This window comes from Suncus etruscus, chromosome 1 (genome assembly GCF_024139225.1).
Source record: "Suncus etruscus isolate mSunEtr1 chromosome 1, mSunEtr1.pri.cur, whole genome shotgun sequence".
NCBI classification, from domain to species: domain Eukaryota; kingdom Metazoa; phylum Chordata; class Mammalia; order Eulipotyphla; family Soricidae; genus Suncus; species Suncus etruscus.
In genome coordinates, this window is record NC_064848.1 from 24,927,338 (window position 1) to 24,945,228 (window position 17,891).

Genomic DNA, 17,891 nt, shown 5'->3' on the forward strand with positions numbered 1-17,891 from the left:
AAAATACAGTATCTTAAGTATCAAATAGTTGGGTTTTACTCATTCACAGGAGAATGGTGAGCAAAACAAGTTTATCAGGGAAAAAAACCTTGACAAAACAGGCTATTTGAGGTTTTGTTTTTGTTTTTGTTGTTTTGGGGCCACACCCGTTTGATGCTCAGGGGTTACTACTCCTGGCTAAGCGCTCAGAAATTGCCCCTGGCTTGGGGGGACCATATGGGATGCGGGGGGGGGGGGGGGGGGAGATCAAACCATGGTCCTTCCTTGGCTAGCCCTTGCAAGGCAGACACCTTACCTCTAGTGCCACCTCACCAGCCACCTTTTTTTTTTGGTTTTTGGGCCACACCCGGCGGTGCTCAGAGGTCACTCCTGGCTGTCTGCTCAAAATAGCTCCTGGCAGGCACAGGGGACCATATGGGACACCAGAATTCGAACCAACCACCTTTGGTCCTGTATCGGCTGCTTGCAAGGCAAACACCGCTGTACTATCTCTCCGGGCCCCCCCCCCTTTTTTTAATTTAAATTTTGGGCTTCAGTAACTGGTGTTCAGGGCATATTCCTGTCTCTGTGCTCATGAGACCATTGGGTGCTGACTATTGAACTTAGGTCAGCTGTATTCTGTACTTTCTCAAATTCTTATTTTAAAATATTTTTTATGGTACATGGCATAAATAATATAAAGATTTGCTAATGCAAAATAACATTTTTGCTAATGCAAAATAACACTGCATACTTTTAATTAAGTACAATATGTTTTTTAGCATATTCAGATTCATTGTGGGTAGACAGTACATTAAATGGATAAATTGTACTATTTTAATAACCCTAGAGAGTTTTAATAGTGTGTTTAATAATATACACATATATATATGAATATATATGTATATATACACACGCTCACAGTCCAGAAAAACAGGTACCTCTGTTGCTAGTGTTAGAGTATGCATTAGACAATGAAGCTTAAAGTTAGTTTCCTGAATACATATTGGTAAAACCAAACCAATGCCAAACCAAATCAAAACCTTTTGATCAAAACAGTGATTGCTTCTTAGTTGCAGATTGCAGATAGCTTTGATCACTTTTCTTATGAATCATTCAGCACCTCTGTTGGCAGTTGTAGATAAGCTTTTGTTTTCTAAGTGTTATTTTAATAATCTCTTAGTAGCTATTTGGGTTGCTGGGGAAATTTTAGTAAAATACAATTTGTAATAAGAGTTTTGCTGATCATAATGACTTTTATAAAAACACACAGGTAGAAAATAAGGGGATATATATTTTCCAGTTTGTATAAACAAAGTATTTATTTAAAACATGAGATATCTGTCAAAACTATTGACTCAGTTTTTTAAGTAGCCAATATCTTTGGCAAACAATTACACAAGAGCAGTCTTTAAGTGTTTATGTAAGAGCCTCCCACTTGTTGCATTTCCTTTAGCATCTAAAGGTCATGTTAATAAGAAGGTATATTAAGCTTGTTGACCTCGTATTTATTTTGTGTTTCTATCAGTCTATGTGGAAATTAGTACTTTTCAATATATAATTGAAAACAGTGGAACCTATCTTTTTACTTAGTATTTTTACCATAGGCCAGGTGGTATTTTATAGGTAAATTTGAGATTAGGAAGAGATTGATATTTCTTTATAAGTAAGTGGGGTCATGTTGATTTGTGTTATATGTTATCACTCTTAAGATTGGCTCATCCATGTGGTTCTGAGTGGTTCCCTCAATATGTTTCCATAAGATTTTCATATTGCTGTGTTAGTGAATTGTAGCTTCTTATTAATGATTTAAGTATTCACACTCGAAAAATAATTGGGCCAGAACTATAGTACAGTGGCTAGAGTAATTGCCTTGTTCAATTCTCAGCATCCCCTGAGCACCATCAGTAGTAATTTCTGAGCACATAGCCAGAAGTAATCCCTGAGCATTCCTAGGTATCTTCCCAAATCAAACAAACAAAAATTAGTTCAAATTTGTGGATTTATTTCTGTGAGTTCACACAGATCATTTATAAAAAGTCATTTAATGCAGCTTTTATTACTTTACAAAACTAATGATTGAAAGCACTATCTTCTAATCATATTTGTTTCTTCAATTAATTTACTTAATTTCTTTTTGTTTTTGTTTGCTTTTAAGCCATACTTGGTGGGATTGAACTCAGTTCAGCTGCAATGCAAGGCTTATGCCCTACTCACTGTAGTATCCTCTGACCCCTTAAACTCTTTTTAAAACTTAATATTGTTATGGCATGAATAGTCATGTAGGGGTATTTAAGCACTTTCTATGAAAACTCAAAGTTTGTGTAATAGGCATAGATTCCAGTGGAGTTAATTTTAGTGGAATTAAACAAAGCTTGTAACAGTTAAAATAATAGTTAATAATGGCTTTTAACAAAATTAGATTAACAGCTAATAAATTAAAGACAGTGTATTCAGGGCCCGGAGAGATAGCACAGTGGTGTTTGTCTTGCAAGCAGCCGATCCAGAACCAAAGGTGGTTGGTTCGAATCCCGGTGTCCCACATGGTCCCCCGTGCCTGCCAGGAGCTATTTCTGAGCAGACAGCCAGGAGTAACCCCTGAGCACTGCCAGGTGTGGCCCAAAAACCAAAAAAAAAAAAATAAAGACAGTGTATTCAGTGTATCCAAGTTAATATATTCATAATTTTTAAAACATGGAGCTGTCTAGTCATTAAATTTTGGTTTTAATAAAGCACAAAAATTTGTACAGGCAAGTTTTTGGAAAATGCAGTTTGCCACCTGCAACTTGCTTTGTTAGACACATATATGATGACATAAGTGTCATAGATTTTATTACTTTTTTTATTTTTTAAGAAAGTGAGAAAAAAAAAAAAAAAGAAAGTGAAGGGCCGGGCGGTAGTGCTAAAGGTAAGGTGCCTGCCTTGCCTGCGCTAGCCTTGGACGGACCGAGGTTCGATCCCCCGGTGTCCCATATGGTCCCCCAAGCCAGGAGCAACTTCTGAGCACATAGCCAGGAGTAACCCCTGAGCATTACCCGGTGTGGCCCAAAAACCAAAAAAAAGAAAAAAGAAAGTGAAGTGCTGCTGCTTTGAGGAACTTAAAATTGTGCTGTAGTATTGGAGAGATATAGGAAGAGATGGTTATGTGGAGATAAATGTTATACAGAGAAATGTGGTAAAATTATATTTAAATATGTAATTCTTCTGTTTCTGGTGATTTTTATTAAGAAAAATTATAAGAATTTATTATAGTATTGTTACATTTGTGTATTTGTACAATCTGTTGTTTTTCTTGTCATTTAAAAAATACTTTTTCAATTTTCTTTTATTAAAGAAACAAATGCCAGGAGAGCTGTAGACAAAGGATATGTCCAAGTTCTTTTAACTATTTATGTAGATTGGCACCGCCATGATAGTCGACATAGAAACATGCTCATTCGAAAGGGCATTTTGCAGAGTTTAAAAAGTGTCACAAACATCAAGTTGGGAAGAAAAGCATTCATTGATGCCAATGGGATGAAAATTCTCTATAATACTTCACAAGTGAGTATTAATTTTTTTCTTCTTGTAATGATATATTTTGTTCTTAAGAGAGCTCAGTGTACACATATCCAGAAAAGTTTAAGTGTAATAAATATCTATTTTATAATAAAATATAGATATCTATTTTACAATGAGCCATGTATGGTGGAAAGGGCAGTTGCACGAGGCTGACCCAGGTTTGATCCCTGGCACGGCAATATGTTCCTTTGCCTGCCAGGAGTGATTTCTGAGTACAGATTGAGGAGTAAGTCTTGAACACCACTGGGTGTGGTGCCCTACCCCTCTAAAAATACAAACACACCATAAAAAGTAACATCAAACAGTAATTTCTCACATGACAACTTCGCACTGAATTGGAGAAAGCAGTCAATGTACATCTCTTCAGTGTGATTTAATTTCCCTGAAAGATAAAAGAATCCATTCACTTGGCAGGAATTGTATTCAGTTAAGGTTTTCTAAGATATGCACTTGACTGTGCTCAGCTTTGTGTGATGCTCTCAAAAGTATGCCTGGACCTTTCACAAATGGCAAGGCAGGTCAGTGGCTTGTTGGTGCTCTGTTTCTTTATTATGGGTACAGCTAGGTGGTGGAGGCACAGAAGTGAAGTTGCCAGACATTCACAAAATGAGTTGCTAGACATTCACATTGCTTTCTGTGTAGGCTCTTACCCATTGGTTTTCAGGGTACTATGTGTGCCAGGGATTGAACTCAGGGCTTTGCACATGCTCAGCATGTGGTCCTCCTACTAGAAGTTAATCTACCTGATCCATCAATATTATCTGACATTAACTTCTGTAGAAGAATATCAGCTATTGGAAACGGGAATATTGCAATATGATCCTTCTGTTTTAATAGGTCATATTTGCTAGAAGGAATTTTTCCTCTTTGAAAATTCGAGACAGTTTTGAATGTGCCCTTTTGTATATAATCTCTTGCTAATGGCAATAGTTAATAAATATAGACATGCATTTTACATTTTCTTTTAGCCTTTTCTCTTCGTAGGATCAAGTATGTGTACTGTTTTTAACTTTCTGGTGCATATTTGTTATTGTTTATGCTCATAACATTTATGAATCTTAATTTCTTACCTGTTAGGGTGGATGTGAATCTGTATATTGGAAATTTGTATATCAAAATTTTGATCACAGTATCATTAAGTGCCAATAATAATAATAATAACAACAACAATACGTTGTTTCAGATTTTCTAGTCTTTATTAGATACCAGTACAACTAATTAAACTTTTTTTTGCTTTGAGGCCACATCTAGTAGTGCCAGGGCTTTCTTCTGGCTCCAGCTTTCTGGAGGAGCTACTGTTACTGTGTGATAACTGATCTGATTCTGAGAAAGACTTGGCCAAAAGCACTTTATTTTTTATATTCTTTTTTTTGTGTGTGTGTGGTTTTTTTTGGGTCACACCGGCAGTGCTCAGGGGTTACTCCTGGCTTCATGCTCAGAAATTGCTCCTGGCAGGCACGGGGGACCATATGGGATGCCGGGATTCGAACTGATGACCTTCTGCATGAAAGGCAAATGCCTTACCTCCATGCTATCTCTCCGGCCCCATTTTTTATATTCTTAATTCTTTTAATTTTTTTCTTTTAAACTTAAAAATATTTATATCTGTGGTTTACAAAATGTCTATTAAAAGTCAACATAATACTAAGTATTTTATCTAAGATGATACTGATTTCTGTTTAGAATATTTAAGGAAAAATATTACTAAAATTGATATATGAAATTTCTATAAAGACATATTTCTGAATAGTGATGTTATTTTATAGTTATGTTCAAGACTTCCTATTTTCATATTTAACTTTGGCAAATTGTTTATATATTTCTGGAGTAATATATTAAGTTGGCGCAATTTTCACCAAATTCACATTGTTACTATTTTTTTTTCTTTTCTTACAAAAACAGGAATGTTTGGCAGTCAGGACCCTTGACCCTCTTGTGAACACCTCCAGTCTGATAATGAGAAAGTGTTTTCCTAAAAATCGCCTGCCACTTCCAACTATTAAGAGTTCTTTCCATTTCCAGTTGCCAGTTATTCCTGTTACTGGACCTGTAGCCCAGCTCTACAGTTTACCCCCTGAAGGTAGGTAGTTCTTAAATATACAACTATCAGCATTTTATTAAACTTGGTCCATCTCTCTAACATATAAAGAGCATACTGAACACAGTAAACATTCAGCTTTTATTTTATTTGTTTATTTTCTAGATTATTTTGGCCACACTTGGTGTGCTCATGTTTATTCTTGTCACTGCATTCAGGGATTACTCCTGACAGTGTTTGGAGGTTGGTTTGGGGGATTGAATCTGGGTCGGCTTGTGCAAGGTAAAATACTATACTGCAGCCTGTTGCTCTGGCTCCAACATTTAGCATTTTAACAAATATTCTAGTACATAAAATTGAGGTATTTTAATTAAGGGACGTAACTTAGGGTATGTTAATTTATACAAGAATGAATTATGAAAAATTTATGTACCATATAGAAACATGGATAGTTTAAATGTTTAAAAAACTAGAAATGTGGGGCCAGAGAGATAGCATGAAAGTAAGGCATTTGCCTTGCATGCAGACAGACTGTATTTCAAATCCCGACATCCCATATGGTCCTCCGAGCCTGCCAGGAGTGATTTCTGAGTGTAGAACCAGGAGTAACCCCTGAGCACTGCTGGGTGTGACCCAAAAACCAAAATAAAAAACAAAAAAACCCAAACAAACAAAAAAAACTAAAAATGTAAACATTAACAGCATAAGTAATATATTTGAGCTCATATTTATAGCTTTTAAAATCAACTCAGGTTTTTTTTTTTTTTTTTGGGGGGGGGGGCACACCTGGCGGTGCTTAGGGGTTACTCCTGGCTATCTGCTCAGAAATAGCTCCTGGCAGGCACGGGGGACCATATGGGACGCTGGGATTCGAACCAACCACCTTAGGTCCTGGATCAGCTGCTTGCAAGGCAAATGCCGCAGTGCTATCTCTCCGGCCCTCAACTCAGTTTTTTAAATTTAGAAATCAGATCGCTACACAAACATTATTTATGCTTAATAAATCTTGCATTTGATTCACTTAGAAAAAAATTTTCTGGTCATCTTTTTTATTTTTATTTTTTGTAAAAATGTATAGGTATGTAGTCAAGGAAGTAAAAGTTTAAACTACTTTTTTTTTTTTTGGGTCACACCTGATGCGCTCAGAGGTTACTTCTGGCTCTAAGCCAGGGGTCTCAAACTCGTGGCCTGCGGGCCGTTTGCGGCCCTCTGTACAACATTTTGTGGCCCTGCCTAGAGGAATCTTTTTTTGTTTTGTTTTAGTTGTTTGGGTCACACCCCCCAATGTTCAAGGCTTACTGCTGACTTTGCACTCAAGGATCATCCCAAATTTGCCTCCTGCGGCCCCCAGGTAAATTGAGTTTGAGACCCCTGCAGCTCAGAAATGGCTCCTGACAGGTTCGGGGGACCAGATGGGATGCCGGGATTTGAACCTCCATCCTTCTGCATGCAAGGCAAATGCCTTACCTCCAGGCTATCTCTCCAGCCCTTAACTTTAAACTTCTTAATACATTTTTGATAGAATATAGCAAAATAAAGATAGAAAAAGGGTAATTCGAGAAATTGCTTTAGAGAATTTTTAAACAGGAATTATTGGAATTTCTAAAGTATTATTCATCATTTTATTTAGCTAGATGAAGCTTCTTTATGTTTAAAAATGTACATGGAATATATTATGCTGAGTGAAATATGTCAGAGAGAGATACACACAGAATAGTCTCACTCATCTATGGGTGAAAATGAAACACATTATTGAAATAATTCCTAGAGATGAGGGCCAGAAGGACCGGCTCACCATATGAAGCTCACCACAAAGAGTGATGAGTGCAAGTTAGAGAAATAACTACACTGAAAACTATCATAACAATGTCAATGAGTAAGGGAAGTAGAAAGCCTTTCTTGAATACGGGTGGGGGTGGGGGAGGGAGATGAGGCATTGGTGATGGGAATGTTCACTGGTGAAGGGTGTTCTTTTTATGACTGAGACCCAGCTACAATCATGTTTGTAATCATGATGTTTAAAAAAATATATTATTAAAAAACAAAATAAAAGTAATTATTTGAAATTGATGATGTAAAACATTTTATGTCTTATAATTAATTTTTTCTTTACTATGTATATTTAGCACTTATATATAATTGATATACTATTATGAATTTATTTTTGAAATATTTAGGTATTCAGTATAGGTTTAGTCAGCACAAAATGTCAATATATCACATTAATATTAAAGATAAAAACCTTGGATCATATCAACTAATGCAGAAAAGCTCTGTTGACAAGATCCAGTATCTATCATTCTTTGCAACCAAGTAGGTAGGAATGTGTCAAAGGTGAGAAAAAGATTGACTTTAGTGTTGTTGATTTTTTCCAAAGAACCAGAGGAAAACACTGCAGAAAACTTGCCCCAAGGAAACCACACTTTCTTAGGACATCTCTGGTGGCATTCAGAGATAAAATAAAAGGAAATAATAGGAATTTCAAGAGGTGATGAAAGCTCTGAAGTAAAAATGGAATTTGGCATCTGGAAGGAAATCAAAGGAAGTATGAGAATGTGTTGTGTATCAAACCTAGGATTTCCCACATATAAGCCCAATACCCCATCACCTTATATCCCCTGATAGGTGAGCTGAGGGAGAAAACCAGAGAAAAACCTCAGCCTCCTGAAGGCTCCTGGAACCTTGTCACCTGACAGGTGTGCAGTTCCTGCCTTTTCTCCTTCCCCGCAGGGAGAAAATCAGAGAAAAGCCGCCTCCTTCCACTTGTGCTTGGGATTCCATCACTGAGTAGGTGAGCTAGCCCTTCCCTGAGGTACAGAGCCAGAGGACAGTGGTCACTCTGCTTCTTTCTACAGCCACACACTTCTCCTAGTCATTGAACTTCAGCACGACACATAGAGAACACAATACAAGTATGATAATGGAGAAACAATGCAGATTTCTGCCATGCTTAGAGAATGAAGATGCTAGTGCTGATGACCTGACAAGTACCAACCACTTACATAGCCTCTCAAATAAGGATTTTACAGAAGAAATATGGAGGATGATCAAAGAATGCAAAGAAAGCATAGAACAAACTGAACAAACCACAACCAAGACTCAAGAAGATATGAAATCCGAAATGAGAAAAATTCAAACTGAAATAACAGGCTGAAAAAACTTGGTAGGCAAAATGGAAAACTCATTAGAAGGTATCACCAGTAGAAGACAGAATCTGAACTGGAAGATGAGCTACATAACAACTCCATACAACAGAGGGGGTTGGAAAAGAGGCTTAAAATGGCCAGATGATGGAAAAAGTCCTTTAAGAATGTGAACAGATGAAAATGGAAGTCTAGAATAAATTTAGTAGAAACAATGTAAGAATGATTGGAATCATAGAGACCCAGAAAGAAAATTTTCATGAAAAACCAAGATCAAGGACATTATTGCAGAGCTAAAGAGTTCATGCAGCCACATCCTTGATTCCTGAAGAGTACCAGCTAAAAGAAATCCAAAGAAAGCACTCCATGGCACATACTAGTCACAATGATGAGTACTACAGATAGGTATAGAATACTGAAAGCAGCAAGAACAAAACGGGAAATTGTATACTAAGAAGCATCCTTAAGATTTCAGGGGATTTATCACAAATAACCCTCAAGGCCTGAAAGACAGTGATGAAGTATAGTGACAAAACTCAGCGAAATGAATGCTTTGCCAATGATACTTCATCCAGCTAGACTCAGTTTTGAAGAAAGGATATACAGCTTCATGGTTAAACAACAGCTCAGAAACTATACAGACTTAAAGCCAACCTTAAAAGAACTGAAGGGTCCCTCTAAAGATACCCATGACTTCTTCAAAGAAGTGGATCAAACACTTCTGAAATTCACCTGGAACACAATAAACACCCACGAATAGCTAAAGCAATCCTTGGAAAAAGGAATATGGGAGACATTACTTTCCCCAATTTTAAATTGTATTACAAAGCAATAGTTATTAAAACAACATGGTATTGGAATAAAGAAAGATCTTCAGATCAGTGGGATAGACTTGAGTATTCAGAGAATGTTTCCAGACATGCAATCAACTTAATCTTTGATAAAGGGGCAAGAAATCCAAAATGGAGCAAGGAAAGCCTCTTCAACTAGTAGTGTTGGCACAGCTGGTTAGCCACTTGCAAAATAGCAAATTCAGACCCCCATCTAACACCATGTGCAAAGATCAAATCCAAATGGATTAAAGACCTTGATATCAGGCCTGAAACAATAAAGTATATAGAACAACATGTAGGTAAAACACTGCATGACATTGAGACTAAAGGCATCTTCAAGGAGGAAACAGCACTCTCCAAACAAGTGGAAGCAGAGACAAGCAGATGGGGCTATATTAAACTGAGAGGCTTCTGCACCTCAAAGGAAATAGTGCCTATGATATAACAGCCACCCACTGAGTGGGAGAAACTATTCACCCAATACCTATCAGATAATGGCCTAATACTGAAAATATACAAGGTACTGACAGAAATTAACAAGAAAAAGACACCTAACCTTATAAAAAAATGGAGAGAAGAGATGAACAGACAATTTCTCAAAGAAGAAATAGAAATGGCCAAAGAGGGGCCAAGAGATAGCATGTAGGTAGGGTGTTTGACTTGCATGCAGAAGGATGGTGGCTCAAATCTCAGCATCCCATTTGGTCCCCCTGAACCTGCCAGGACCCTTTTCTGAATGTAGAACCAGGAGTAATCAATCCCTGAGTGCTGCCGGGTGTGACCCAAAAACAAACAAACAAACAAACAAAACAAAACAAACAAACAAAAAGAAATGGCCAAAAGACACCTGAAAAAATGCTCCACATCACTAATCATCAGGGAGATGCAAATCAAAACAATGATGAGGTACCATATCATACCACAGAGATTGGCACAAATCACAAAGAATAAGAACAATCAATGCTGGCGGGATGTGGAGAGAAAGGAACTCTTATTCACTGTTGGTGGGAATGCCATCTAGTCTAGCCTTTATGGAAAACAATATGGGGATTCCTCAGAAAACTGGAAATTGAGCTTTCATATGATCCAGCTCTACCACTTCTAGGGTTATACTCTAGGAACACAAAAATATAATTCCATCCTCAACCTATATTGATTGCAGCACTATTTATACTAGCCAGACTCTGGAAACAACCAAGATGTTCTTCATCACATGAATGGCTAAAGAAACTAGTATATATATACAATGGAATACTATGCAGCCATCAGGAGAGATGAAGTCATGACATTTTTCTGTACATAGATGTACATGGTATCTATTATGCTGAGTGAAATAAGTCAGAGGATGAGTGATAGACACAGAATAGTTTCACTCATCTATGGGCTTTAAGAAAAATTAAGGACATCATTGTAATAATGCTAGAGACTTTAGAGTTGAGGGCCAATGGACTGGCTCACAATATGTAGCTTAACACAAAGAGTAGTGAGTGCAGTTAGAGAAATAACTACACTAACAACTATCATAACCTCTTAATGAGTGAGAAAAGTAAAATGCCTATCTTGAATACATGTAGGGGTTGGAAAGGAGGGAGGGGGGCATTGGTGGTGGGAATGTTGCACTGGTGAAGGGTATTCTTTTTATGACTGAAACCCAACTATAATCATGGTGCTTAAATAAAGATTTAATATATATTATATATACTTACACATACATAAATATATATATAAAAAACTGAAAGGTCTACGTGAAGGTAAGGCAAATCCAACAAACAACGAACTCCTGCAAAAAGATGATACCCATTCTGATGACATCTCTCTCAACGTCAATGGATTAAACATACCAATTAAGAGACATAGAGTGGCAAAATGCATTAAAAATTAAATTTAAAATTTTGCTACCTGAATAGTCAGAGCAAACAGACTCAAAGTCATAGACTGGAGAACAGTCATTCAAGCAAAGAACTACCTTTCCTTTTTTAATATTTTAAAAAAATTTTATTTTTAATTATGAGAACAAAGATGCAAAGAAAGAGGACAAGGTAAAGTTACAGTGGAAAGACAATCACTCATAAACAGAATTCTCAGAAGAAATCCCCTTGCAGATACCTTAATTTTGAACTTTTAGCCAAAGAACATTAAGAAAAATAAAACAGAACCCATGTACAATTACTTTGTCCCTCAAGTCCCCAGATTGTAGTACATTATATCATTTCTTAGCAGTACACAAAGCAATCCAAAGCCATAAAATTTAACAAACAACTACCTTTAAAAGCTGGGGTGGCCATATTAATATCACACATAATATACTTTATTCATAAAAGGTTTTAAGAGAGAGGGGCATCTAACTAATCAAAGAATTTGTACACCAAAAAGAAATCACACTTAAAAACATATATGCACCCAATGGCAGACCTGAAAAATACTTAAAAAAACTGCAGTAGCAACACAATAATAGTGGGAGACTTCAGCACCACCTTGTCATTCCTTGATTGATCAACCAGGCTGAAACTTAAAGGACTCTGAAGGAAGAAATAGCAACAAATGAGTGGAAAGTAAGCAGAAGGAAGGAAATAATGAAACCTGGAGCAGAAATTAATGAACTGAACAGCCCCTTCCCCCAAAAAAATAGATCAGTGAAATCAAAGCTGGTTCTTTGAAAAAATAAACAAGATTTTTAAATCATTAACAGGACTCACAAAGAAAAGGAGAGAGAAACTTAATAAACAGCATCTGAAATGAAAAGGAGGTGATCACTGCAGAAATTACAGAAATTTAAAGGCTAGTCAGAGACTACTTTGAGAATTTCTATGCTACAAAACAAGAGAACTGGAAGAAATTAATAAATTTTAGGTCTCTTACAACCTTCCAAGGCTGAACCAAGATGATCTGGAATACCTGAAGAGATCTATCATTACAGAGGGTATTGAAAAACAAAAGTCCACTTCCAGATTGATCACTGAATTATTTCAATCTTAGGATCCACTGCCAATCCTCTTCCAGGAAATTGAAGAAACAAGAATAGTCCCAAATAGTTCCTATGAAGCCAACATCACTCTGATTCCAAAAGCAAACAAAAACACCACAAAAAATGAGAATTATAGGCCCATATCCTTGAACCCAGTTGCAAAGATCCTCAACAAAATACTAGCATACAGAATCCAACAATTCATCAAGAAGCTTATACACCATGAACAGTAGGATTCATTCCAGGTATGCAGGATGGTTTAAAATACACAAGTCAATCAATATAATATACCATATCAATAAAAGAAAAAGAACAAAACCCATATGATTATATCAGTAGATGCCATAAAATTATTTAACATGGTATAGCACCCATTCATGATTAAAAATTCTTAACAAGTTGAGAATAGAAGAAACTCAGTATACAAAGTCATTTATTACTAAACTGTTGCAAACATACTCAATGGGGAAAAATTAAAACCTTCCTACCTTTATCTGAGACAAAGCAAGATTACCTTCGCTAGCCACTCTTCTTCAATAGATAACTGGAAGTTCTTGTCATAGCAGTTAGGCAAGAAAAAGACATTAAGGGCATCCACGTAGGAAAGAAAGAATTGAAGCTCTTGTGGTTTTATGATGACATGATACTGTATCTAGAAAATCCTAAAGACTCAACAGAAATGGTTCTAGAAACAATAGACTTTTTTAGTAATGTGGTAGACTACATAGTTAATATGCAAAAATCCATGGCTTTCCTATCCAAAAATAAAGAGAAGAAAAGATATTAAAAAAAAAAAACAGTTCCATTCACAATTGTGCCTCAGTATATCAAGTACCTTGGAGTCAACGAAAGAGGTGAAGGATATATACAAAGAAAACTACAAAACACTGTTTCAAGAAATAAAGAGGTTACAAGGAAATACAGACATATCCCCTGCTAATGGATTGGGAGGATTAACATCATTAAAATGTGAATACTTCCCAAAGCATTATACAGGTTTAATGAAATCCCATGAACACAGTCACCTTGTCTGCATTTGGCCAGCTCTACAGTTTCAACCTATTCTTAACAGAGATGTAAAACAAGCTATGAAAAATTTTGGGTACATTGGCCACCCTGATGAAAGTTGGCAATTTTGGGAGGAGGGGTTAGGCTAAGTTCACCAGCTGCACCCAGCACCCACAATTTCCTTTTCACCAATGTCCTTGCTTCACTACTCACCTATGGCTCTGCAGAAATACCAATCTGGCCAAAACTCCAGGTATGTTGATATTTGGGTGACATCACCAGGACTCTTTTGGAGTGAGTGTGGGCAAACTTTGGAGTGAGTGTGACCTTATACTTCCCCAAGGCCTGGCAGCCAAAACTACACCCTCAAAAGCCACAGTATCAGCGACATTGCTTGGACTTTCTGGACTGGTTGCAATTGTGGCATGCAACAATTCCAATGTTTTAAATACTGTCATTCTCATAGGAACATACCCATTTAGATGCCAATGTGTATTTTAAAACCACCTTATGTTCAGAAATTGAAGAAGTAATACAGTGATCAACTAGCAACAGGTTATTAAACCTGACATGACTTGATGACCTCAAAATAAATAATTTACATATTTTTTGCTGTAAATTTTTGTTTAATTTTGCTTCTACTTGGAAACAAATGTATTATGATCAACTATGTTATCTATGCTCTACATGGTTTCAAAATAAAATGATATATATGCATTAATAAATAACCTTGCCATTATTTAAAATAATTTTTTTCAGTTGGGAGTCTTAAGACCCCTTGAAGGCCTAGAATAGTCCAAGGGGAGGGGACTACAAGTGAAAATCAGAAAAATGGGGGTCGAAGCAGCATGTGTTATAGGCCAACAGGTATGGCAAGGAGCCACAGGAAAGAAACAGGTCATGGTTGTTAAAGGGTCAGAAATCCAGATTTAAAGAATATTAAATGTCACCTTTTCTTTTGGTAGGGGCTGCTGAAAGGGACTGCTGAAATGAAAATAACTAGGGTTCAGGGATTTTTATAGCCTGAAGGGGAAGTGTTCCTTTACACTGCTGCTTCTCATCCAGTACTGCAAATTCATAAGAATTTCACCCATTTTTATTTTAGACCTTTATATACAAGTGAAATGTGTTGTTAACTAATTTTACTTCATATAATCACATTTTTATCTTTCATTTTGAAAATGCCTGAATTTCATGTTTTAATAGATGAGTACTATTTTATTTTGTCTATGTACTGTCTCATATCTACACATATTGTTTCTGTTACCTTTTATTTTGCAAATGCCTGAATTTCATGTTTTAATAGATGAGTGCTATTTTTTTTGTCTGTGTACTGTGTCATATCTACACATATTGTTTATATGTTAGAAGCAACAAATAGAAACATTATGTTTCTAACAACATATGTTGTTTCTAATGTTGCATTGAATGTAGTGGTGATATATCTTTCCAAGGGTGAAACCTGAAAACACAGACTTCACAGAAGAAAACAGGTCACAAATTCCTTGCCAATGGCCTTAGAGATATCTTTGACAAGATAAGATAAAACTGAGAGGAAACCTCTCTACAGTGCAAGCATCTGTTGGGCAGGACCACCCTGCTGGGAATGACTTACCATGACCCAGCATTTCTGAGTATCTCTATCAGCAAAAGTTTTGAAAATATTAATATAGCATCAAACTTAAAAGCTTCTAAATAGCAAATGAAACCTTTTTGAAAATTAAAAGACAAGTCTATTTAATGGGATAAGATATTTGCAAATATGGCTGGAGCAGTAATAGCACAGTGGATAGGGCATTTTGCTTTGCACGTAGCTGACTTGAGTTCTATCTCCAGCACCCATATGGACCACTGAACCTGCTAGAAGTAATCCTTGAGCACCACTGAGAGTGGCCCAAACACCCCCCCCCAAAGTTTGCAAATTTATATTTAGATTAGTAAGAAAATAATATATAAATATATAAGCAATTTATGTAACTTCACAACAAAACATGATTAAGAACATGGCAGGGGCCGGAGCAATAGCACAGAGAGTAGGGTGGTTGGCTTGTACACAGGGGACCCAGGTTCGGTTCCTATAATTTGATATGGTCCCCTACACCTGTCAGGATTGATTCCTGAGTGCATAGCCAGGAATAATTATTCCTGAGTACTGCCAGCTGTGGCTCCAAAACAACAGAAAAGAAAGTTAGAAGATAGATGTAGATCTATCTACATATCTAGATATCTAGATAGATCTAGATAGATTTTATCAAATATAACAATAGACACATGAAAATATCTTCATTATTTACTTGGAGAAGCCAACTCAATTCATAGCATTTTTAAATATTTGCCTTGAGTATCTATCTTGTTTATTTTCTACTGTTTAGCCCAATGAGCTCCTGAAAACAAGGGAGTGTATTTAAATATCTTTCAAAAAATTCCCAGCACCTAACACATTATATGGTATAAGGCACTTCCTGAAACAAATAATTGAGAGTGTTTTATAAAGATATAAAGTGAATTATTCAAATTCATCATAAATAGGAAATTTTATTATAACAATATTTTTGACACTGGTGGGGTGGGGTCAGTATTAGAACATTGTATGTTTAAAATTTAGCAGTGATAACTTTGTAGATCTGTGGTGTAATAAAATTTTAAAAGGAAAGGAAACATTGATATAAAATTCTTTAAATTTGACTGGTTTTCCAAATTGTAAAGCATTTTGAGTTTTTTTTCCAGATATTTTAACACTTAAGAAGATACAGGTTTATTTTCCCCATAATTTTTAAATTATGCATGCATATATACATAGATTTTTTTTCTTTTTTTGTTTTTGTTTTTGGGCCACACCCGGCTGATGCTCAGGAGTTACTCCTGGCTGTCTGCTCAGAAATTGCTCCTGGCAGGCACGGAAGACCACATGGGACGCTGGGATTCAAACCAGCCACCTTAGGTCCTGGGTCAGCTGCTTCCAAGGCAAATGCCGCTGTGGTATCTCTCTGGCCCCTACATAGAATTTTTAAGACTGTGTAGATATGATGAATATATTTACATGTGAAATTCTACCTTGGATGTGCATGTTTCAAATGCTTACTACTGACCTACTTATAGCACATTTTGTATCACAGTTGATGACGTAGTAGATGAAAGTGATGACAACGATGATACTGATTTAGAAGCTGAAAATGAAACTGAAAATGAAGATGATCTAGATAAAAATTTTAAGGTTAGTATAATTTTTTTGTCTTTTGGACTATACTAGTACAGTACTCAGGGCTTACTCCTGAATATGCTCAGGGATTACTCCTTGTAGGCTTGGAAACATCATATGTTTCCATGGATTGAACCTAGCTCAGCTGCATACAAAGAAAGTGTCTTACCTACTGTATTATGTCTTTGACACAGAATATAAATTCTTACCATTGTCATTCTTTATAGAATACACAAAGTTGTATAACATAAGTTAAGTATATAAAATTGATGCTAGGTTAATTTGCTTTCTCTTTTTTTTTTTTTTTAAATCATGAATTACCATGGACACAGTGACAGGGAAAATAATGAATCTTTGGTTTGAAATAGATCTTAAAGTAGCTATTTTCACTTTCTAATCAGGAAATATTTTATATAACTTCTGATTTGGACTTTGAAATCTCTTGAAGGAAAGTGCTTTGAGATTCTTAATGATACCTTATTTCTCTCTAAATGGTCTTCTGGGGATTGTGATGGTAGGAAAATAATCTATAACTGATTCTTTGTTAAGTTTTGGGTTTAGATATGAGCAAAAGTATTTTATTGAATTGAGTAGAAATTAAATTATAGTTTATTTCTTTAAAATTAGACTAAAAAGGTGGGTAATTTTTAGAATTTTATGGACCATTTGGAAAAATAAAATACTCTTGTTTTATTAAATAATGACTTTTTTAGTATTTGTAGAAAAATATCCTCTTATCTCCTTCATTTGTTAACTGTTTACTTATTGATTCTGTTGGGGAGAAAGCATTCATCTGATTCTTATCTCTGGGGATATTTTTTTTTGGGGGGGGGTCTCTATCACAGTACTCTCATTATTCAGTGTATATTGAGTTAGCTTTTTTTTTCCCTCCTTTTCCAAAGAGGATCACTCCTAGAATTCAGATAATCATAGACTATTTTTGGTGATAACTGATCTGGTGTTACAGGCCTATCAGTTTGCTGTTTGGCTTTTTTACCTGGTAATGCTTGGGAGACCATGTAGTACCAGGAATTGAACTCAGGACCTTGCACAGGCCAATCATACATTCCAGTACTTTGACTGTCTCTGAAAGTAAGGTATGGCGGAGACATGTAACTTAGTAGCAGCTAAAGAGTAAGTTTCATTTTCTCCAAATCTGATCACA

At 36.1% G+C, this 17,891-nt stretch overlaps 1 protein-coding gene across 1 annotated transcript in view; it reads left to right on the forward strand.

The window, feature by feature from the left end:
* AGTPBP1 (ATP/GTP binding carboxypeptidase 1) overlaps window positions 1-17,891 on the forward strand; it is a 131,938-nt gene that overhangs the window by 57,282 nt on the left and 56,765 nt on the right. Inside the window, exons 11-13 of the mRNA XM_049784133.1 lie at window positions 3,314-3,522; window positions 5,443-5,620; window positions 16,644-16,741. Of these exons, the coding sequence (XP_049640090.1) occupies window positions 3,314-3,522; window positions 5,443-5,620; window positions 16,644-16,741 (485 nt within the window). The remainder of the gene's footprint in view (window positions 1-3,313; window positions 3,523-5,442; window positions 5,621-16,643; window positions 16,742-17,891) is intronic.